The sequence below is a fragment of the Salmo trutta genome, chromosome 13, assembly GCF_901001165.1.
Source record: "Salmo trutta chromosome 13, fSalTru1.1, whole genome shotgun sequence".
NCBI lineage: Eukaryota > Metazoa > Chordata > Actinopteri > Salmoniformes > Salmonidae > Salmo > Salmo trutta.
In genome coordinates this window covers 11,339,248-11,362,350 of record NC_042969.1, presented here as the reverse complement: position 1 = coordinate 11,362,350, position 23,103 = coordinate 11,339,248, and the positions used below count along the sequence as shown (strand labels likewise).

General features: G+C 45.9%; 1 protein-coding gene across 9 annotated transcripts in view; it reads left to right on the top strand.

Moving 5' to 3' along the window:
* The window catches only part of LOC115205182 (transcription factor COE3), a 91,734-nt gene that overhangs the window by 10,913 nt on the left and 57,718 nt on the right, over nucleotides 1-23,103 (top strand). For all 9 annotated transcript variants that reach the window (XM_029770896.1, XM_029770894.1, XM_029770892.1 and 6 more), the window contains exons 2-6: nucleotides 69-225; nucleotides 2,953-3,016; nucleotides 4,224-4,279; nucleotides 6,117-6,190; nucleotides 10,265-10,333. In XM_029770896.1, the coding sequence (XP_029626756.1) occupies nucleotides 69-225; nucleotides 2,953-3,016; nucleotides 4,224-4,279; nucleotides 6,117-6,190; nucleotides 10,265-10,333 (420 nt within the window). The remainder of the gene's footprint in view (nucleotides 1-68; nucleotides 226-2,952; nucleotides 3,017-4,223; nucleotides 4,280-6,116; nucleotides 6,191-10,264; nucleotides 10,334-23,103) is intronic.

Sequence of the window (23,103 nt, the reverse complement as noted above, 5' to 3'; positions counted from 1 at the left end):
TCTCTCTCTCCCCCATTTGCTCTCCCCCTGTCCCTCTCTCTCTCTCTCTCTCTTTCTCCTATCTATAGCGGTGTAGGTCTGGCCCGGGCTCACTATGAAAAACAGCCTCCCTCGAACCTACGCAAATCCAACTTCTTCCACTTTGTGTTGGCGCTGTACGACCGACAGGGCCAGCCCGTGGAGATCGAGAGAACCTCTTACATAGACTTTGTGGAGAAAGACAAAGTAAGACCAACACACACAGGGGAATGGGGAGGAGGGCGTGTGTGTCCAGGTATAGCTGGCGTTGGGGATTAAAGGGTGGCGTTGACGCTGGGGCCAGTGTTTGTGGGACGTCATTCCTTCTGCTTCGTTCAGTGCTATAGCGCAGTGACGCTTTGAAATATGGAATGTCTAGCACAGAAACTGTGGATGCACTCACAGTTTTCTTGATGTCAAGTCGAGAGCAATATTTTTTTCCCCCTATAATGTTCCTCGATGTATTATATACAGTATACTGCAATGTAATGTAATGCATTTCTTTAGTGAATTCGATTTTTATTCATTCTATATCTCTACATTCTGTAACAGAATTGTATTCTATTTTATATACACTCATTTAATTATATTGATTTGATTTTATTTGAATTTCATAAACAGAATTGTACACATTTATTTGAAGATAATATACTTTATGTAAGTTATATATTGATTATGTCCACCTCATGAATAAAGATAATGTTTTCATTTAATTAACAGATTTGACATATTGTAAGTATCTGTTGTTAGTAATTCAATACTAATTCAAAGTATTTGATTTTAGAATGTACATTAAGCTTTTGAGATTTCTTACAATTACCGAAACTTCCATAGAAAGATTGTAATCCTGAGAGCTGGTTGAGGATAGAAACTGTTCAGATATAGAAACTCTCACAGTTTACAAAGAACCTGTTGGGGGGCAGTGATGAGCAGAAAGCAGGAAATCTTGAATGAAGCGGTTTTGATTCAGCTTTAAATCAGACATTAAACTCAAATAGTATTTTTATTTAAGTCATTTTGATGAGGTTACGTGAAGGTATCTTTTTAAAAAAAATCTAATTTGTGTTTATTCATTTGTATTCATTTATATTATTTCAGGGTGGCAGGTAGCCTAGTGGTTAGAGCGTTGGGCCAGTAACTGAAAGGTTGCTGGATCGAATCCCTGAGCTGACAAGGTAAAAATCAGTAGTTCTCTCCCTGAACAAGGCAGTTAGCCCACTGTTCCCCGGTAGTTCGTCATTGCAAATAAGAATTTGTTCTTAACTGACTTGCCTAGTTAAATAAAAATAAAGATAGGAGAGCAAATATGATGATTTGATCAGACATGCTTATGAAAAGCCTTTGTATTCATTTTAAGCAGTAGTTGTTAATGTCATTTATTGTACATTCATGTGCCATCTACAAGCTCTGTTATATAGTTGACCAGTCTATGAGGCTCTCTCTCCCTGTCTCTCTCTGCCTCTGGTATTTGTTCAGCAGTACCTGTGCTCTCAGTGGTAATGGTAACCCACTTCTCTACCTGCCGCCTGGGCCATTCTGCCATGCTGCCAGGGGGTTGTTCTCAGTAAAAGGTTACAGAGAACAGCTCCGCCCACGGTCAGGAGGGACAGCGGCCAGCTGGCACGGCCGCTCCTCCCGTCCTCCCTGCCCGTTCCCCTCTGCCTTGACCTCCAGCCTGCCCCTGGGCCCCTGCCAAGACTCCACGGCACACTTGGCACCGCGCGGCGGAGGGGGAAGGAGAGAGAGAGAGAGATTGTGAGGGAGGGAAGGAAGGAGAAAGAGACATGGAGGGAAAGAGGGAGAGAGGGAGAGAGGAGCGGATGTGGCCTCTCTCCCAGTGCCCGCCCGTTGAAGAGGTGACACGAGATCAGTGAGAGCGACTTGGCCCACCTGGGATCTGAGGTCATCGGTAACCGTGGCGACCAACACTAACTGGGCACTGTCACTTAGACTAGAGATAATGTCTCCTCTCTTTCACTGCATCTCTCTGTATAGCTGTGGTAACAGGGTTGTTTTAGTTCTTACCTGGGTTAGTCCTTTTGTTCTTGCTGTTTGATTTATTCCTGGCTAGACGATGCAACACTAAGGCAGCTGGTTTGTTGTGTGCGTGTTTGCGACGGGAGTTGGAGGAAAGATGGAGATTCCATGTTGTATATCATCATGGACCTGCGGTGGGATTTTGGGCCTAGACAAATACTCCAAAATAGCAAGGGCTTAGCAACTTCATAAATATAACTCAATCAGAGAACGGTATGGATTATCCTCAGAGTTTATGGGAAAAGAGATTTGTTTTTAAAAACATGAACCCCATGATCTAACTTTCCCAGAACTGTCTTCCTATACGAATCTAGTAGATATTACAAATGTTCACTTTAATTCATATGTTTTCAGTTGCGTACCGTTATTAGATGTACCTGTTATTGTGGACACACAGGCAGTGTGATATACCTTATCTAACAGCTTTCTGATTGCAAGTTCATTCGACCTCAAATGAAACCACAAGGTAATAACAGTGTTATAACAGCGGATAACCAGTATTAATGCTGGTTGGTCCCCTGAACTCTTATGGGATTTATGTGTCCTCTACAGATGATCTCTAATTGGATGCAGTGGATGCCGTATTAGTCTGGGTATTCCCCGTGGCACCAGAGTTGGGTTTAAGATTTCAATTTTGTGGCCCAACATCTGCTTGGATTAGGACCGGGATGTTGGTCTCTTCGGAGAATGTCAGCGATAGAGTAGTTTGAGACGGGAGCGTAGATTAGGATGGTCTAGTTCTTTTTCCCCCCAGGTAGTTCATTTTGTCGTGAGATATTGGATTACGTACAAGACCCTTTATGACAATATCACAGCAGTGGACTAAATGGGCTGATGTTGCCTCAAAAGCTGAGAGCCATCTTGATAATTTTCTGTGTTTGCCTTTGACTCTTTCAGGAGTACAACGGAGAGAAGACCAACAATGGCATCCATTACAGGCTACAGCTTCTTTACAGTAACGGTAAGACCACGATAATCCCTCCAAACATATTGCAGAGTTCTCTCTCTTCTTGCTACTCTCTGTGGAAAGATTAGCTTCAGCACTTTCAGGAAAAACATTTGACATTTACATTCTAGTCATTTAGGAGACGCTCTTATCCAAAGCGACTTACAGGAGCAATTAGGGTTAAGTGCCTTGCTCAAGGGTACATCAGCAGATTTTTCACCTAGTCGGCTCAGGGAGTCGAAACAGCGACCTTTTGATTACTGGCCCAATGCTCTAACCGCTAGGCTAGGACATTAAATAAAAAGACAGCATAAATATAAACGATAATCCTTATCACATCTGGAATTATATTTGACGACCACCAAATCCTAAAGTCTGTTTTGGTCATTAGGGAAAAGAACTTGAAATTTGAACACTGATCACTGATCTGTGGTCATTTTAAAGCACACAGCTGAGATTCCTGTTGCCATGGATTTTGTTTTGAGACCACATCCCGAGAAGAAACAGAAGACTGTGGGTGGGGTAGAGTACAATTCACAAGTAACCTAAAAATGACTTTTTTTTTAAAGGACAAAGAAATGGTGAGAAAACACCAAAGCCTGACGCAATTACAGGCAAGAAATAGAAAATCGTCTCGTTTCCCATGGTCCTTTTTGACTACCTACCCCCTGTTGTGTTTATGCCGTATTTACGCTCCGTTGCAAAGCTAATAAAAGATAAGCAATAATGATTGCTATTTAATTTGTCTGTGAATGAGAATTCCAAAAAGGCAACGGGAACTCGGCAGTTGCAGCCGGGAAATCATAAATAGTAAAAGCTAGAGAGCACAGGCTTGTTTGTTTTTGCTGAGGGGGGTTAGAAAAGCTTGGTCTACATGACAAGCACTACAGAAAACATAAAGACACTATGGGGACACAAATAAACAGAATTCAGTGAGAAGACGTTATTAGAAATTTGTTGTTTATGTTTCTCTTTCGGTGAAAGAAGTGAATTTGCATTTTCGGCTGATGTTTAGATTGTTGTTGTTGCTCGAGACATTTCATTTGGCTAAACCACACGCCTACTTCTATGCAAATTATTGACAGAGGAAGATGACGTTAAACTTGTCATTCTGTCAATGGATCTTAACATGGATCTTAACATTTCAATAATCCAAATTGGTGTCATGTGTTATTGCAGTGTAATTGCGGGATATCTGACACATATTTGTGTTGTGTTGCAGGCATCAGGACAGAACAAGATCTGTTTGTACGGCTAATAGACTCCATGACCAAACAGGTGAGCTTTCTCCTTACTCTGATCCCAGCCTTTTAACAGGTGACCAGTGAAGTGTGAACATTGTTTCCAGTAACAGTGTTTCACTGCGTATCATACTGCAACCCACCACCCATTTTGTACATAATGTAACATGAGTCAACCTATCCCACCTGAGATTTGAACCCATGAACACAGACACCCTTCAGTCATTTTACCCGTTGAGATAAAGTGCTATCAATTTACAGTACCCCAGTGGCAAATAACTAGTTTTGACCAGTCAGGCTAGAAGACATAGGGGCAACCTGGCTCCAACATGCACTGTGCTGTACTGTACACTCCTTCCCATCCTCCCTTCCTATCCCCAGCCCACCAGGCCCTCCCTATCCCCAGCCCACCAGGCCCTCCCTATCCCCAGCCCACCAGGCCCTCCCTGTGTCGCCATGTCAGGCTGTCACAGATCGATGCGGCAACCAGGTCCTCGACAAAGCGCCAGCCACGGAAACCAATCAATAGCCCTTAATGTGCTGCAGCGACGGCGCGCCGGAGACAATAATTCTGACAACAACACAAGGAGCTTTCTACCTCGGGTGCGCCACTCAAATCCCTCCCTCCTGCCTAGACTTGGACAGGCAGACATGCAGACTTTGCATACTGTAGTGTGTCCACCCGCAGAAAGGCAGCCATCTAGCAGCCAGAGGGGGGGCCAGGTCTATTGATTGGCTCTTAGGAGCCCATTCTCAGACACTCCTATTGGCAAATTCGAACATATTACTGTATATAATGCATTTACCTGGAAGGCAGTATGTTGCACACAATAGGAATACAAATAATCTTCCTTTAGCAGTGGATGTGTAGGAAAATATATTTGTTTGATATCCCCCTTCAGTCTGTCCTATCATCCTCAAAAAAGCCGAATCTTGACTCTCCTTTTTGCCTTTTTCGACATGGTGGTATTACTCACGTACGTCCATGATATACCCCCATGAAAACTCCCAGACTAGCTCCAGGGGGTGGAGCAGCTACTTGAATCAGAAATGATGATGTATAAATATCGACCCGATACCCCCCTACACCTCCTCTCCTCCCCACACACACTCCCACTCCCTTTCCCTGGTCCCTGTTGCAATCCCCACCCCTTCTGGCGAAATTGGCAGATTTTAATATAGAGGCTGGGAGGAATCAATAATGCAGAAGTGGTCGTTATCCTAAAAGTATTGTCCCCTTGGGGTGTGTGCGTGCGTGTGTGTGTGTGTGTGTGGGGCAACTGACCACCTAGGTGGACGAGGTAGGGGTACGTCATTGGGAGTGGGATGGAGCACTCCCTCCCTCTCTTCCTCCCTCCATCCCTCTGACACAGGAGGTATAGAGAGAATGAAGGAGGGAACAGCTCCTCTCAGTGGTCATCCGTCATCCATGGCCGACATGGCAGCTCCAGTGAAGGATGCCCAGGGGGTGGTCTCTCTCTCTTACTGGGGCTCGCACCGCCATCTGTCTGGGAGGGGTGGAGGGCCGGCCGGGCCGCTCTACACCACGTGGCTCTCCACTGGGGGGGGGGGGGGGGGGGGGGGGGCTACTCCCTCCACCATCTCTTCAGTCTAACCTCCTTTCTCTCCCTGTTAATATGATATGAAAGTTAGACCAAGTGGCGCTTACGCTAATAAAGTGTCATCCACTTCCATTGTAGATATTTAGCAGACAGTGATAACGAACACGCGCACAAAGCCTTTCCACTTATATGTAGTCACAGCCTTTACAGGGCTATGATCGGATATTGTACAGGGAAAGCACAAGTTCAAGTACAGGGACCCAAAGAAGACTTAACAAACATAAATACCGGCTGCTCTTTTCTTCTCCTCAGGCGATCCTCTACGAGGGCCAGGACAAAAACCCAGAGATGTGCCGTGTCCTTCTCACCCACGAGATCATGTGCAGGTGAGTGCCACTCTATTTTAAAGGGATATTTCACCCCAAAATCAAATGAATGGGCACGATTGGCACCATCTAAATTAATCTGGTATTGGGGTCTGCATTTTATGGAAAAAATTGATGTTGGGGTGAACTTTTCCTTTAAGGGATCAACACAAGGCTCAAGGTTAAAGTCCCATTGGTCAAAACCAGTTAATTTAATGCAAGAAGAGGCATCCCTCTTCGTGCTATACAGTCCTCTCGTTACAGCCCTACAGGGTTGCTCTCATTAAATAAGTATAGTTGAATTGAATACCATGCTGAGTCATTATCTACCCACTGTGTGTCTACCGGATGAAGACCCATGTTGATGGGGGCTTTATGTGTTTGTGTGTGTTTTGATGGAGGTCGGCTGGGCGCAAGTCTGTAGGGCGTTGGTTAGGGCCTGGTAGGAGTGAGTTCTAATTATGCAATACAGGAAGAGCGTTTGTTTGCCGCCTTGGACACTGGGGGTTGAGGAGTTTCACGCCTTGGCCCACGAGAGGCCTCAGCTGGTTGGAGGAGTAAAAAGAGTGAGGGAGGGCGTTGGGGTCGACACAGCCCTTTGCCTTTTCCACTGACTCAGTCATCCCTGTTGGAACCCAATTGCATATGCATCAACCGCTATTCAAGCAAAACCTTGATCTGGACGTTTCTGGGGTAGAGAGCAATAGAGAGCATTTACCTGTGAGAAGGTAATTGTTGATAAGTTGAATCAATAATTCAGCTAAGTGTTGAAACACAGAATGCTGATTTGCCTCACCATGGAAACCCTCCGTCTGTTTGATTGAATCAGGGTCTAAGTCATGATTGTACTCATTCTATGACCTAGCTAGGGAAACCATATCATGTATTATCTGAGGGTTGTCTCCCGGTTATCTCATGCATCTTGTTTCACGTTTCAAAGCCAATTTCAAACAGTGCATGGAGGAACATTCAACTTTTCAACATTTAGTTGAAGAATGGTCGATACTGAAAATGTAGGGACTTCTTTGAGTGACGGACCCATTGTCTCCTCCTTGGAGATCCCCTCTGATACGTCGCTTCATTTTCCTAATGACGGTTCCACTTGGCGTCGGTCATTACGTGATTGAGTGTAATTATTAACTATCCTTCCCCTGATGAATGCCGTGTTTCCATTGGCTAATGAGAAGGGGATGAGAGAGATGCGCTCTCTTTCTTCATCTATCTCGATCTCCCCCTCGGTCTCCCAGTGTGACAGGGACGTGATGGCTGAGGTGTCTTTATCTAGTCCCGTGTGGCGTTGCAGCCTGGCTCGCTGCCGTATAAAGTAACACACTCAGCCAGCAGTGGAAGTATACTGTAGCAGCTGGTAGGGACCCTCACCGGTATGTCCATGTGGTCCCTGGTGGTGGCTTTGAGACTTGTCCCTTTGTCCAGAACTCTCTGAAGATAAAGAGTAGTTCTCTCGTCATAGAGTTAAAAGCACTGAACCTATTGGAAGGTTTGACAATTAAAAACATTTGCAATGAGTTTATTTGTCTCTAGTTAGATAGACATGACGACATTATAGATTTTAGGATCAAAATGGAGGCCCTTTATTTAGTGTTTTAAAAAACTTGTAAGTATTTTTAAATATTACTACTTGACACACACACAAATATCAACTTAACTATGTCAGTAGTTGATTAGCAAGTACATTTGAAGTGTCACTGTATTCCATGTAGTGTCACTTGAATTGGCTCACAATATCAACACAGCATTCTTTCATTTGAGACTGGGTCTTCCAAAACCACCAAATGGGGCTTGGTGGTAGTCAGTTGGCATGGGCCAGTCATCGGAGGACTGTGCTATGGGTACACAGGCTAGCCAGGACTGGGCTCTGTGCACCAGCCCCGGTGCCAGGCTGGAAGAGGGCACGCTGTGTGAGAGAGAAAGGCTTGCCACGGGCGTCCTCTCCCAGCCAAGCCGGCTGTCTGCCTGCCGTCCTGCCGCATATCATTAGGTCTGGCTGCGGCCCTCATGTTTGGGCTGGGTAATTACAGCACTTGCCCTTTGAAAACAAGCCCTCCATTGACAGCCATTCACTGTGTGCGCGTCTTATCACAGGCCTGTGATCCAACAGACTGGCTCTGTTCTCCATCCCTCTGATGCCCGTCTTCAGGTTCCTCAGGGAGCCTTTGAAGGCTTCTCTTGTTTTTTAAAGCTAAACTCTGATAGTTCAGCTTCGAAACACTCCTTTTTTTAGTGCTTGAGTAGATTCCACTTGTGGGGATCATTTGAAGTATGCCTGGCTGACTGAAGGGACAATGATACTGATGCTTGTGACCAGCCAAGGCAGGCTGCCCATCTTGGGATAAAACTGGCATTCCAGGCTCACTTCTTATTGTAGATTCGGTGTGGGTCCTTTTTGCTAGATTGACAAATCATCAAGTTGGCCTCTCTGGTTTCGTTGCTGTGTCGCTCACTGGACCAGCACTGCTCATGCTCAGTACTATTTCTTGGCTGTAGCTGAAAACACCATAGTAACGCTGACTGGATATCCAGTCTAGTTGTTTTGTGGGACTCGTCTGACTTGCTGGCCTGTGTTCTCAGTCATTAGCTAGCCAGGGTGTTAGCCAGTTTGGGCCCGGGGGGAAACGTCATTAAGGCGATATTGTGGACGCTCAGCCAAGGTTTGTTTTCGTGTGCGAAGGGCCCCAGGTCCCCCGAGGGGCCTGGCAGTGCTCCTGGGGTCCAGTTTGTTTATAACACTTTCTCAGTTTGAGGAGGTTGTCACCACAGCAGCACCATTGGGTTTCCAATGCTAATTGGTCTCCTGGAACTTTGCTAATGGTTCCAAGTAGCTGGGGGAATAAATTATTGTGGTGCGTTCTATGGCAACAGTCACACACACACAAAGACCAGGAAAAAAACCAGTACTTAGTATGTTTTTCTTCTACTTAGAGATCAAACGGTGTGATAAATGATGCATAAAATGGGTTAATTTGGCATTCGGTGGCTCGGTTTTAAGCTTGTTTGTCAAATGGCAATGTGATTCATGACAGCATGGGTGAGTGTGTGAGCATAATTGGTCCTCGGCAGGTCATGCAATATGAATAATTTTGAAGAATAAGAGGGTTGGTTTCAATTATCTTTTGAATAACACATTTATATTTAAAATGGGACCTTAGTTACTGTTAACAACCCGCAGAATCAGGACTCCCATTTCAATTTCACATCGCGGTGTTAGAGGCGTCACTACAGACCCAGGTTCGATCCCTGGCTGTATCACAACGGGCGCCCCATAGGGCGGCACACAATTGACCCAGCGTCGTCCAGTTTAGGGGAGGGTTTGGCCGGGGTAGGCTGTCATTGTAAATACGAATTTGTTCTTAACTGACTTGCCTAGTTAAATAAAATACATTTCAGTCACTGCATGAAACAAAGAATTTTGAATGTAAATGTACAAAAGGCGTATATTGAATCCAAATTCATTTCCTGAATGCAATGTAATTGACACTGAATTAACTGCTAAACTACTAGAAAGTATACCACTACCAACAAATGGAAAAACTGAAAAACTCTCTTTGCACTGTGCTGTTGTTACACTAGACGGAATCAGAATGATTGGGGAAACTGATCCTCATTGTCCACCATTGCATGGCGACCAACCAGAAGAGCACATTTAGCTGAATTCACACCCCCTTTTCTGAAACGGCATGCCACCACATGAGCAGTTGGGCAGGGGCAGAGGGGCAGCGGCACAGACCTGGGCAAGGCCAGGGTGGCCATGGCGGTGTGGCAGGGGTGATGGCACGGGGGCAGGATGGAGGTGGCTCAGCACCGGGCCGGCCAGACCATCTCTGGGCGCTGTCCAAACTGTCAGCGAGTCGCTGAGTGACCTTGGCTGGAGCCCTGCCCAGCTGGAGCGTGGGTCGAGGTGGGGGGATTGGGGGAGAAGGGGGATAGCAGATTGCACATGGTTCCTCTCTGACTCCGTAGTCCGCTGTATGCCCACTGTTATCAGAGACCGTCCAGCAACTCTAGTAACAAATGATTGTAAATGTTTTTAGTAAACCTAAGTGTGATAGCGAATTGTCTTTTGTATTTTTTTCCTAGTCGTTGTTGTGACAAGAAGAGCTGTGGAAACCGCAACGAGACGCCCTCCGACCCAGTCATCATTGACAGGTAAGGACACGCTCCTTTTGTTCCACTTCTTTCTTTCCCAGCCACAAAGCAGGCAAGCGGTGGGACCAAGCAGGTAAGCAAGACCAAGCCTTCGTGGTTGTGTCTATCATTGGGCCTGTCAGGCTAACTGGGGTATACTGACCTCCTCCAGAAGGACAGTAGTGGCCTCTGAGGGCACAAGGGTCATTACCAAATCCATGTTGGCTCGTTAGACTGAGCTTGGAGAATGGCCAGGGGACAGGAGAGCTGGAAGCTTGGAAACCAGCGATCCACATATACAGAGTCACAACAAACACACGCACGCACGCACGCACGCACGCACGCACGCACATATAAACACACACATACAGACATGTCTTCTTACCTCTTGCTGCCTGTGGTAGGAGTAACAGTCTAAAGCTACAGAGATCATGTCACACCTTGTTTTCCTAGATCAGGTTAAGATCTCAGTAAATCTCATGCTATTGTCTTTAGTCAGACCTCTAGCCAGGGTTGGTGAGTAACGGATTACCCCCCCCCAAAAAAAACTGTAGCTGTAATTCCTTACATTACCAGCAATAATATTGTAATCACATTACAGATACTTTTCAAAAACTAAATTATTACTTATAGGATTACTTTTACATTCAGAAAGGATGTTTGACTAAACATCTTTGACGTCTTTGTTTTCTCAATGACATTTGAGTCAGCATTGGAAAACGTTCTTCCTGAGCGAGTCTGACCACAAGGTAGAGACCACTATGATTGACACCAAATGTGTTTGATGGATCGCGTGAACAGAGCAGGAATAGGCTTTTATAGGCTACAGTCCAAGCTATGTCTTCCAATGGTGTGACTGCTGTTGGTATCCAAATATTATCCAACTTGAATAAACGTTTGGAGGACGAAAGCAGTGGTGTAGCCTACGGGCAATACGGATATCACTTATTTACATCTCTCATTGATGTGAATCACACTGCTGCTCTCTCATTTAGCTATTTGCGCCTTAGGCTTCGGATTGTGGTGGTTGTGGATGGCTGTTTACAATTGTATTTGTGTATTTTATCCCAATAATGGTTAAATTGAAGAAGCTTAAGCTGCCTATCAGTCATTGTTTTTGCGATCAGTGGACAGCCAGTGAAAAATGCTCTCTAGCAACAGCTGCACAGTGCAGACTTTTTTGACTGCAACCGCCAACCACAGGAGCCCGCTGTCAATAAGTGTAGATGACATGCTGCCGCTCTGCTAATCATCAGATGGGGGGAGGAGAGGAGGTAGGGGGGCCCATGTGGGTAACTGGGGGGCCCTGCCTTGGTTGGGTGACTGATTCAGGGCCGGCCCTAGCCCTTTGAGGGCCCTCAGTGAGATTTGGATGAGGGCCCCCCCCACCTCGCGGGCAAAACACTTTAGTCGCCCCCCTCTTGACAGCAGAGAGAAAGCTAATTACCTGCTATTGTATACATTTTGCTATGACTTATGCCATGTTAATGATATTTGAGTGACAGTGACTAACGACATCAATGGGGGCCCCCTCGAGGTCAGGGCTCCTGGGCACATGCCCTGTGTGCCCTGTCAGTATTCGGCCATGATTAATACAAGTTTAGATAGCAGGCAAGACTATTTTACAAATCTAAAAATTGTTAGCTGACATGGCTAATTGAGTGACTCTCAGTAACTGACATAACAAGAGAAAAACTGCTGATGCACAACCACATTTCTAAAGTGCACCTTGTGTATCCTACTATTCTAACTCTCAACAGTAAGTTGAGGCCCCAACTGAGTGTAAAAAAAAAATATTATGCTCAGGTAAAACAATTTTGGCTAATCTATATTTCCATACTTCCAAGTCCTATTCTTGAAGATCAAGGGGTATTAAATTAATTGTAATGACTGGAAATCTGACAGACTTCGGTTTTTAATGTAAAGATATTATATTATAGCTAATATATTATTATCTGTAGTATAAAGCAATGGGTTAGAAGAAGCCTACATAACCAACCCATAAAGTAAAATGCAACATCTATTTATGGCCAACTATGTAAACTCTAACATTGATTTGTCCTGCAATAGATGTCGTTGAATTGGTGATATTAATTAGTGTGTCCTTCTAATACCTCTTAAAGGGAAAGTAATCTAAAAGTAGCTGAAAGTAATCAGATTATGTTACTGAGTTTGGGTAATCAAAAAGTTACGTTACTGATTACAATTTTGAACAGGTAACTAGTAACTGTAACGGATTACATTTAGAAAGTAATCTACCCAACCCTGAGAATATACGATTACAATGATGATACTTTCAACCAGTAAACACACACACACCCCAGTGATGTTCGGTGTCGTTTAAAATGAGGGAGGAGTATTATTTATTTAATGAGAAATGGCCTTATTTCTATTACAGCATATTGGATGACTGTCGTTCATATTCTATTCACCCAGTTCAATGTAACATTGATAGGTTTAGGCTACTACATGATACTCAAATATTCCCGATACCCATCATGAGGTTGCTACAACCTAGCCTGTGGATGAAAGTTTACAACATAGGTGCACACAGGTCATTACTTGCATCTAGCTGATCTAGGGTGTAATCATTAGTCCAACAGTTGCAAACGAGCGTTTCTATTGGACAAATTCAGGTATGTTTGTTCCGTTTGCTTCCGTTTAAGAAATGTTTTTCAACAGAATCGGCGGAATGAATACACCATTGACCACATGTAAACACAGTTCACTTTCATAGCAGCCACATTGTATTCCTTCTGCGCTCTCCTCCTCTCACCTTTTCCCTTTGCTTGTGGACTTCAATGCACAACACATCAGCTGTGACCAGGAAAAAAAAACTTTCCAAGCCAAACCATATCATAACCGCTACACACAGCCTAAATCGCTGTCACCGTATTAGCTAAAATAATGTCATTGTCAACATACAGTAGCTAATAGAACTAACGCGTTAGTAAACCCACTACAATCATGCAGTAACGGTACAGTGTATAGTAAGCAGTTCAGCAGTTACACCGGTGGGCCCCTGTGGCAATAAATTAGTCAAACTGAAAGCTTACCTTGACTTGGAAGAGTTCCAGTGTTGTTGTGTTGGATAGTCATAGTCAACTAGCTAACATAGATTTCCCCTGTTTGAGTCGAGTGTTTGAGTAGGCTAAACTAGCTAGCTGCATTTGCTAGCTAGGTGAATGTGAGAAAAAAAGAAATCTCTCTCTCTCTCTCGCTTCTCCTTCATTTTGAAGAAATGAATATGTTTAAAACTGCTCAACTATTGTCTTTCTCTCTACTCACCACATTTTATGCACTGAAGTGTTAGCTAGCTGTAGCTTATGCTTTCAGAACTAGATATACAGTATTTACTGATCCTTTGATTGGGTGGACAAAATGTCAGTTCATGATGCAAGAGCTCCGATAGGTTGGAGGACGTCCTCCGGAAGTTGTCATAATTACTGTGTAAGTCTATGGAAGAGGGTGAGAACCATGAGCCGCCTCCGGTTTTGTATTGAAGTCAATGTACCCAGAGGAGGATGGAAGCTAGTTGTCCTCCGGCTACACAAGACCTTAATTGCAAAACAGTGTGTTTTAATCAATTATTTGGTGATGTGAATATATTTAGTATAGTTGTATCAAAAAGGATAGGAGGATGGTCCTCCCCTTCCTCTTCTGAGGAGCCTCCACTGCCACACGCATGCAGGACTACACACCACACGCACTTGCATGCATCACACAAATACATATCCTGTCCCAATAGGCATATCCTTGGGTAGAAATCTGCAGGAATGTCCCCGTGCCATATCATCCTCAACTAGAGTGTGTGTGTCAGTGGTCACCCCCCCGCCCCCCCGCTACATCGCAGCGCTCGTTACACCCCACCCAAACAATTCCAAAATGTTTACCAGCGACAAGCCTGGCTCATGATTTAGTGCCGGACGGCCCATATCACTGCATTTTAGTGCCCTATTAAGAGATACAGGATTTATGGGGACGCAGCCTCAAGCTACTTAACCAACAGATAAAACAGTTAGCCAGGGTGGGTGGAGGGTTGCTATTGGTGACCCGCAATGCAAATCACCCCTATCAGTCGCCACTGTAAAGTGGTTAATGCCGGCAATTCATGGCCCCTTCCCCACACACATACGCACACACACACACACACACACACAAGCGCCTCTGTTTCAAATGATCCGAAGACCCTGTAAATCAAACTCTGATTCTGCTCTGCATCTTTTACCACCTCTCCTCGGATTATCGCTGATAAACGCTAACCCACACACACACACACACACACACACACACACACACACACACACACACACACGCCCACGCACACACACACGTGATTAAATGTATGCAAGTGCACACACACTCCCTATATAGCAAGCATTTGAATATGAAATTGCAGGAACTTTATTTAGTTTGGTGTGGTGACAATGTCCTCTTTCTCTCGTGATCATTATACATTATTCATGTCTTATGCAGGTCTTACATGCCTTCTCTATGACATATCACATTGGACATACACACTTGCGCCTATATCCAGCATAAGGGATGGCTAGGGGATACATTTGGTTGGCAGACAAAATGGAGGTTGCACTCTGAGGTGGGACCTCCATCTAAAACCAGGAAGCAGTTTGTTTCCAGTGCTGCCATTTGATGGGGAAAATCGTGCCGAGGCAAGCAGAAAGCTCCAATTGGGCGTGGTGAAATATTGGCTTGTGGCCATTAAAACAGGTGTTATTACAAGCTAATATTGCAATTAGATGGCCGGGCCAGTTCCATGAGTGGGACCATAAATTTCCAGACTGTCAGAGCTTACTGGGGGACCAGTGGCTAATTACTCAGTATAGACCACACGGGCCCTAACCCCTCCTTGTCTCCTCCTATCTCCCCTATCTCCCTTCACCCTCTTACCTTAATGGACCTTCTGGACATGGGAGTCATACCCTTCTCCCCCCACCCCTCATCGCTTTCCATGATCTGTTCTATAGTACGAACCACTAGCCATCCCCTACAGTCTGTCAATGGACATTTGTTTAGGGCTGTCTCTGTTGGTGTCGGTTACTGTTTATGAGTGGCTTGGGAAGCTGTCCATCATTGGTTGGACCAGTCGATGGGGAGTTATGAAAGCTCTCCTGGAAATAGATCTCATATACTGTATATATTGAAGCCTCCTCGTTTTTCATATGATCAGTTTTACTCTGGAGATTTAAAGCAAAAGTCAGTCATCTTTCAGGTGCAGACATCTGTTAACGTGTGGATATACACTGAGTGTACAAAACATTAGGAACACCTTCCTACTATTGAGTTGCACCCCCTTTTGCCCTCAGAGCAGCCTCAATTCGTCGAGGCGTGGACTACAAGGTGTCGAAAGGGATGCTGGTCAAATCAAATATTATTTGTCACATACACATGGTTAGCAGATGTTAATGCGAGTGTAGCGAAATGCTTGTGGTCCATGTTGACTCCAGTGCTTCCCACAGTTGTATCAAGTTGGCTGGATGTCCTTTGGGTGGTGAACCATTCTTGATAAAGATGTGAAAAACCCAGCATCGTTGCGGTTCTTGACATACTCAACCGGCGAGCCTGGCACCTACTACCATACCCTGTTCAAAGGCACTTAAATATTTTGTATTGCCAATTCACCCTCTGAATGGCACAGATATACAATCAATGGCTCAATTGTCTCAAGGCTTAACAATCCTTCTTTAACCTGTCTCCTCCCCTTCATCTACACTGATTGAAGTGGATTTAACAAGTGACATTAATAAGGGATCATAGCTTTCACCTGGATTTACCTGGTCAGTCTATCATGGCAAGAGCAGGTGTTCCTAATGTTTTGTACACTCAATCTGTGTGGACGGGTATTAGCAAACACCAATATTTTTGTGCATGCACGTTTCCAGGTGCTGGACTGACTGACAACCTCCAGTGAGGGTTAACTCCGCGGGGGGTGATGGGGTTATCAGCCTCCCCGGACTCTTTCCAGCAATCGCAGCCTATTGATCGGCCAGCGAGCACATCAGAGCCGGCCAGATTAAGAGTATAGATTTACAATAAAAGCAGGACATTACTCGGCAGCCCGGGTAGAAATTGAAAGAAGAAAAAAAGATGAGGTTCTGGAAGTGGGATGGTGGGATGAGTCAGGGCCGAGAGAGAGGAATGGGTTGCCAGGTTGGGGAGTGGGATGGTGGGATGAGTCAGGGCCGAGAGAGAGGAAGAGGTTGCCAGGTTGGGGAGTGGGATGGTGGGATGAGTCAGGGCCGAGAGAGAGGAAGGGGTTGCCAGGTTGGGCAGTGGGATGGTGGGATGAGTCAGGACCGAGAGAGAGGAAGGGGTTGCCAGGTTGGGGAGTGGGATGGTGGGATGAGTCAGGGCCGAGAGAGAGGAAGGGGTTTGCAAGGTTGGGGAGTGGGATGGTGGGATGAGTCAGGGCCGAGAGAGAGGAAGGGGTTGCCAGGTTGGGTAGGGGATGGTGGAATGAGTCAGGACCGAGAGAGAGGAAGGGGTTGCCAGGTTGGGAAGGGGATCGTTGTCAGATTTTATGGGTTGTTTGTCCGGGGTTATGTTTTGAGGAGACGGGTACAGATACAAGGAGCCAACTGCTATTACATGATTTTGCATTGGGCTTTATGCATGTTATTGAAGGCAGTTGCCCCTGTGTCGACGTTGTTTTAACGGATTTTTATCACATTGGCATTATGGAGGTCACCTTGTGTTGCGTTGTGGGTAGCGTTGCTTTGTGGTATCTTTTGTGTTTCGGCCTTATAAAGGTGCTGTTAGGCTATATCAGGGGTGGTGGTTGGGGGGGAGGGAGACTCAGGGGGGTGTGTGTGTGTTCAGGGGGTGGGGGTCAGAGACTGTGGTGTAGGTGTAAAATATGGATGGGGGACTGTTGGTGGCCTGGTCTTCTGGTTCAATTATTCAGTATATCCCGTCCCTCACACAAGGGGGGACGGCCTACCGCTGCTCCCTCACCACTTTCAGGAACCCAAACGGTCTTTAAGAGAAGGAGGGAGAGAGAGAGGTAGACGTCATCCTCTCGGGCCATAGATTTATGTTGTATTTTTGGCAAGAATTTAGTTTGGTCTACTGACCGATGGTGGCAAGACTAGCACTGGGGACAGGGGAAATGGGTCAGTTGCCACAGGGAGGCGCGTGTGTGTATGTGTGTGAGGTACCTGCAGTGTGTTTACAGTACTGTAATCTTATCCAATGACTACCACCCCTCGGGCTCTGCTAAGAGATGCAAAAACTCTCAACGTGAAGTTGTTTGTTGTCTCTTCTCCTTAATTCAAATTATACAGTAGCTAGCCATATTACCTTACACCTTCTCGTTGCTCCTCGACTTCTACTTTGTGTGTGTGTGTGTGTGTGTGTGTGTAAATGTGTTAGTGTGTGTGTGCTCATATATTTATGTGCTTGTGTCAGGGTTCGCCCAGATGACCTTGACAACTGCTCCACAGGGTAAGAGGGAAATATCAGCGCCAGTGTTTGTGGTTCACCCCTCTCGCCTTTCAGCAGGGTATCTATTCCAACACAGACACACACACACACACACACACACACACACACACACACACACACACACACACACACACACACACACACACACTACAGCTCCCCCAAATAGAAAACCACACAATCACAGCCACGGTCGCACTCTACCCCGGGATGATATGATACGACTAGCTGCCTCTGGTGAACAATGCTCCCACAAAAACAGCTCCATTATTCCTACCTCTCTCTTGGCTTTGATTCCCCGAGGAGAACCACTACTCATATCCAACCTGCGTGACTCTCTAACTTATTGAATCTTTGCATTTTCCTCAAGGAGGCTGAAGCTCCTCGAGCAGTTATTCAAATACAGATGTTGCCATTAAACAACCATCCTCCATTTACCATTCAGAGGAGGGTTTTCCAGTCCCTTAAAACCCAAAGGCTCGGTGAGTATAACACACTTCACTCTCCCTCTGTTGAATGGGGGCTCGGAAGCTGCCAAGTCACCCTGTTGGCAGGCGGTTGGGAACAGAAGGGGTGTTTCGCTACCTGTCTTAGTGTTCACAGCCTGTGGTAATATCCGTCTGGGTGGTTCCATCAGGCCGGGGTGGAGCCAGGGCCTCCAGCGGGCCCCCGGGGCTGAGCATGGCTGATGTGATGCGCTGCGAAGTGTGCACTGGCCCAAGGTTGCCCATAAACCTATTCACCAGAGGGGGAAAAGATATCATTCACCGTTTGTTTTAGGATACTAACTCATTCCCCTTACCTCCGTCCTTGTTTACTCTCTGTTGTGGATCTGAATGTTCTGGATAGGTATAGTTAACTGAAATGGGATTGAGCCCTAATTGGAACCCACCCATCGACACACTGACTCTCTTCACAAACAGATCCAGCCACGCCTCCCAGGCACCGACTCCTATCCACCTTCCCACCCAGAGTAGCGCTCCATGTGGGGGCATGGGAACTGGGAAAATCCCTGGTCCTGACAGGGCCCCCCTACCAAGACCTGCTAGCCGCTAAGCCCTCCTGCCCCCCCCCCCCCCCCCCCCCCCCCCCCCCAGCGCCTGCTTGTCACTAATGCTGCCATTATCCCCTTACTACTCGTCGGTGAGAGAAAAGCTATCGATCCCTGTTTCTTGATCCTGCTGTTGACATACCGCTGCCTCCTGTGGCTTTCAAAGAACCAACACGGGGTGGGATGTAATCTGTAAACACCGCCGGGGACCCCTCACCGAGCCCTCCACTCCCAGCCCCACCATCGACTCAACAGCCCAGGCTTGGCTGGGATGCCTTCGCACCCCAAACACCCACCTGCTCCTCCCTTCCCAGTCCTTTACCTCAACCCAATATGTGGTTTGGCTCTGATCTGCCCATTGATATATGTGCCATGGAAGATAGCGCCCCCCCCCCCCCCCCATCTTCAACTCAGCTGATTGTGAAACCATGGGGCAGCAGCATCTTCCTATCATGAATGTATTCACCTTTGATATCGGCCAACTCCCCTCCCCCACGATGGTCTCTCTCTCTCTGTCTCTCGCACGCTAATCACCCGAGTGTTTCCCCAATTAAGAATGCACAGATAACCCTCCATTCCTTCCAAACCCCACTGACACACACACACACACACACACACACACTCGGGTGGTTTAATCAGGAGGAGGAGTGTGGTGTGGCTAATTAAGTCGGTCCATCCACGAGCCCAGTCCTGCCAAACAGATGTGAGGCAATTTGATGCAGGATAAGAGCTGCTTGTTTATAATGCATGCTTGCTATAACCATTCATAACAGCTCACAGCCCTCAGGTTGTATTTAACACCCCTGATATACAGTGTAGCTCTTGAAACATTGTTTCACTTGAAAACGAGAGTTGTCCGTTGTTGGTTTTTCACCCTTGAGCAAGACACTTAACCTTCATAGCTGGAGCATGCATTCCCCTTTATGAATATCTAACGTGGGGAAGGACCCCTCAGATTTAGGTCAGTCTGCAATGGAGGGTAGTTCGTTTCATCAGCGAGCAGGTTTCGTTTATCAGCCTTTGGTTTTTTTTTTTTCATAGTGTGAGGATGCAATCTGGACGCGGCATGCCCAGACCAGCCACAGCAGTTCAAGGGAAGAAGGAAAGGAGGGAGTGAATCACTGGATGGATGAAAAGAAGAGTGTGCATGAGGAGGGAGGAGTTGGGGGGTGGCTGAGTGGAGAAAAGTGGTGGTGTGGATGAGGAGGGAGGGAGGGAGAGGTGGCTGAGTTGGGGGGGGGGTGGCTGGGTGGGTGGAGAAGAGTCGTGGCTTGAGGGAGTGAGAATGAGACAGGATGGGGGGGACGGACGGACGGAGGAAAAGAAGGATGGATGGAGGGAGGCAGGGACAAAGAGGAGCAGATTAAGAGGGTATTGATTTCTATATAAAGATTCCGAGATTTGATATGAGGAGGGTCGCGGGAGAGGGGCCGGCCACGAGAGAGTGAGAGCGAGAGAGAGAGCGAGCACACAGGGGGAAGTCGAGGAGATCCATTACATCACCGTAAACAGTCCGAGTCCACAGGGCTCATCGGTAACACCGGCGCACAGGCTCATCGCACAGACGCCGCCCAAGGAATTAGAATTGATGATCAGCTTACAAACTTTTTCCCAATGTTTATATTTCTTACACTTACCTCTCATAGGGCCTAACCCGTCAAACCACGCAGAATAACATCACAAAACAAATCCACCAGCGATATTACATAGAAACATTTCACCGAGCGATGATGTGCTCACGTGAAAGAGAAGTTGCGGAATCTGCCAAAGACATATTAACTGGGGAGAAAACAGTCAGGGAGGCAGTTGATCAATCATAAACCAAACCATCATATTATATATCCTTATTGCACAAACTGGAATTCTATACAGTATTCCCACTATAGGTTGTCTACCAAGTTGAGTTTGTTAGCGGTGTGGGGTAATGACAGTTGAAATCCTGTTGTTTCTAAGGTTTGGCTCTTTGTGTGTGTGTGAATCAACACTTTGTTATGCACTGTGTACATATCTCGCAGGGGATGCAGGATCATCTATATTTGATGCAACTCTGATGCCGGGGCAGGATGAGACCCTATTGCTTTCAACACACACACACACTCACACACACACACATACACACACACACACACACACACACACACACACACACACACACACACACACACACACACACACACATAGACATGATAACACACAAAAAAAACCACAGACATAACAAACTAAATGGATTGGCTACAGTGTCAATAACATGCACTCATACAGAATGCACTCAGTCATAAACATATAGACAAACGCTTAGAAAACGCTTAGAAAATGCATCAAACCCATATATACAGTGTATACATACAGTAGACCTTCAGCCATCTTGTCTACACGTTTATCCCTCTTCACAAAGGGATTCACACACACACACACCCACTCACCCACAACACAAATCAATACCAATTTATAATTCAGGATTGCTGGAGTTTGGGTTTTAGGGCAGGCTGGCTTCCAGCCTTCATAAATATTACAGTGTTATTGACTTGATCCGAATTAATTGGAGATTTTTTTTCTATTTTTTTCTTCTCCCGTTCCCCCCTTTTCTTGTTTCTGGGTGCTGCGCAATAAAGTCTAGTTTTATTTATTCCCTTTGAGTTAGAGATGAGAGGCCTAACTGGATACAAATTTGATCCCTAGAATGAAATAAAGTGGATAATAGCTGACAGAGGACGAAGCCTTGACAAATCTAGGGAGAGATGTGCTACATGTGCCGGGATTGGGTTAAGCGGAGTAATTTGTCTGCGCTGCGTCTCGTCCGTCTGCTTCAGCGATCTGGGCTCCAACACGGGCTTTGTGCCCCTTAGTGCAAACATGTCGTCTTGTAAGACATTGATCATTGGGATCTGAGAGGCAAAGTGGTGCAGAGTAGCCTTTCGGTTTGGGAGCATGGCAGACACAATACACAAAACTTAGACAGGCTCTAGTGTACTGTACTACATGAGTACAGATGGATACTCCAAAGTACTTTAGCATTAATGAAAAGATGAAATAATAGAAAATGTTATCGTTGTTAAAATAGCATCGCTGCTTATGTCGACAATAACAGCTTCATACAAAGCTAATAGTACTTGTCTTGATTATAATAATGGTGATGAAATAAGGAAAATGTACACACACACACACACACACACACACACACACACACACACACACACACACACACACGTACCTATCACTCTAGTTCCTCCTGACCTCCACCCCCAGCTCAGATCTCCTGGGGAGACCTCTATGGTTGACTCGCTGAAAGAAAATCAATCATGTCACGAAGCAGAGTCCAAAAAACCCCCCACCCTACTACTTGGTGATGTAAAGTCCAATGAGCAGAGCAGCCTCTGTAGCATGCCCTGACTGTATTCACAAACACAGGATGCATTTTCCCTCTACCACACACGCACATACACACATACAATCAAAAAACAAAGACACACACACAGACAGGTGAGCGGTGGGCAGAGTGGAGGTTTAAGGCAGGGGCTCTGGGGAAGAGGGATTTGGGAGCGGAGTGTGTTCCCTGCAGTCAATACACAGAGCTCCTCAGCTCAGCAGGCCCTCTATTAATCCTCTAATCAGGGCCTGGGACCACTGGTACACTGGGAAGGAGCTGGGTAAACCCAATGAGAACACGCGCATGTTCAAACACACACGCTCTAAATGTATTTACAACTAATTTAGGTTGAACATTGACCGATTTGTATGATTGTTACGTACTCGCATAAAGCGGTATATAAAGGCATTATAGCAGTTGAGACTTACATTTGACATTTTTGACATTTTAGTCATTTAGCAGACGCTCTTATCCAGAGCGACTTACAGTAGTGAATGCATACATTTCATTTCGTGCATTTTTTTTGTACTGGCCTCCCGAGGGAATCGAACCCACAACCCTGGCGTTGCACACACCATGCTCTACCAACTGAGCCACAGGGACGTTGCATCTTTGTTTCTGTCACAGTGATCAATATTTTCATTGGGCAACCAGGATGCAAATGAATGATATGAGCTACCGATATGTGGTCAAGCTTAGTTTTGCTTTAGAGAATTCCTATTTGGCAAAAAAAGACATCTTGCTACCCTACACCAGCAGCCAGCAGCAGGTCCTCTCAGCACCCATAGACACGTCAGCTCTATTCTCCTATACGGTAAAAAAGCATCCCCCTTATTTTTCCTATATTTTGTGCTGGGGATGACTCGGCTCACACCGAGTGAGAGTGTGAAATACTGTAGACAACTGAACTAGTAT